At 48.4% G+C, this 770-nt stretch overlaps 1 protein-coding gene across 1 annotated transcript in view; it reads right to left on the minus strand.

The window, feature by feature from the left end:
* Positions 1-770, minus strand: part of LOC119588088 (polypeptide N-acetylgalactosaminyltransferase 1-like) — a gene marked incomplete at its 5' end in the record, with an annotated part of 20,728 nt that overhangs the window by 18,517 nt on the left and 1,441 nt on the right. Inside the window, 1 exon segment of the mRNA XM_037936797.1 lies at positions 1-92. Within this exon segment, the coding sequence (XP_037792725.1) occupies positions 1-92 (92 nt within the window).

Here is a 770-nt window from a genome sequence, read left to right on the forward strand (position 1 = left end):
GATCAGCCCGTGGCGCTCCTGCAGCCGCACCAGCCGCACCAGCGGGGGCAGCCGGTACTTCAGGTACAGGTCCAGCTTCTCGCCGAGCTCAGCTGCAGGAGGGAGACGGGGGGTTAGACGGGGGAAGGGGAGAGGGGGGAAAGGGGGAAGGGGTGGGGAGGAAAGGGGGGAAGGGGTGGGGGGGGGAAGGGGGAAGAGGAGGAGGAAGGGGGAAGGGGGGGAAGGGGAAGGGGGGGGGAAGGGGAAGGGGTAGGAAGGTGAATGGGGGAAGGGGGAGGAAGAGGGAGGGGATTCGGGGAGGAAGGGGAAGAAAAGTGAGGGAGAAGGGGGAGGAAGAGAGCGTGGATTTGGGGAGGAAGGGAAGGGAGAAAGGGAGGAAAGAAGGGAGGAAGAGAGAGGGGATCTGGGGAATAAGGGGAGGGGGTCAGGGAGAAATGGGTCCCTGGTTGAGGGTCTGGTTTCCAGTTTTTTTTTTTAATCAATTTTCGTCATCAATGGTCACTGTTCCTGCAATCAATCGTTATAATCTATTTTGTCTTAACATTATTAAACAAACACGAAATACTAAATTTAAAATTATTCTAACAATGTTTAAATAAAATCATTTTAACATTATCTTATCATACTATTCTTAGTACTATTTTCATCTACATTATTACCATTCTTATTCTGAAAGAAGGTAATGAAGATATTCTTGATCATATAGCATCTATCAAAGCTTATAAAAACCATATTTGTCGTTCAGTATTCTATATATTAATAATCAAGGC

This window comes from Penaeus monodon, chromosome 23 (genome assembly GCF_015228065.2).
Source record: "Penaeus monodon isolate SGIC_2016 chromosome 23, NSTDA_Pmon_1, whole genome shotgun sequence".
Lineage (NCBI taxonomy): Eukaryota > Metazoa > Arthropoda > Malacostraca > Decapoda > Penaeidae > Penaeus > Penaeus monodon.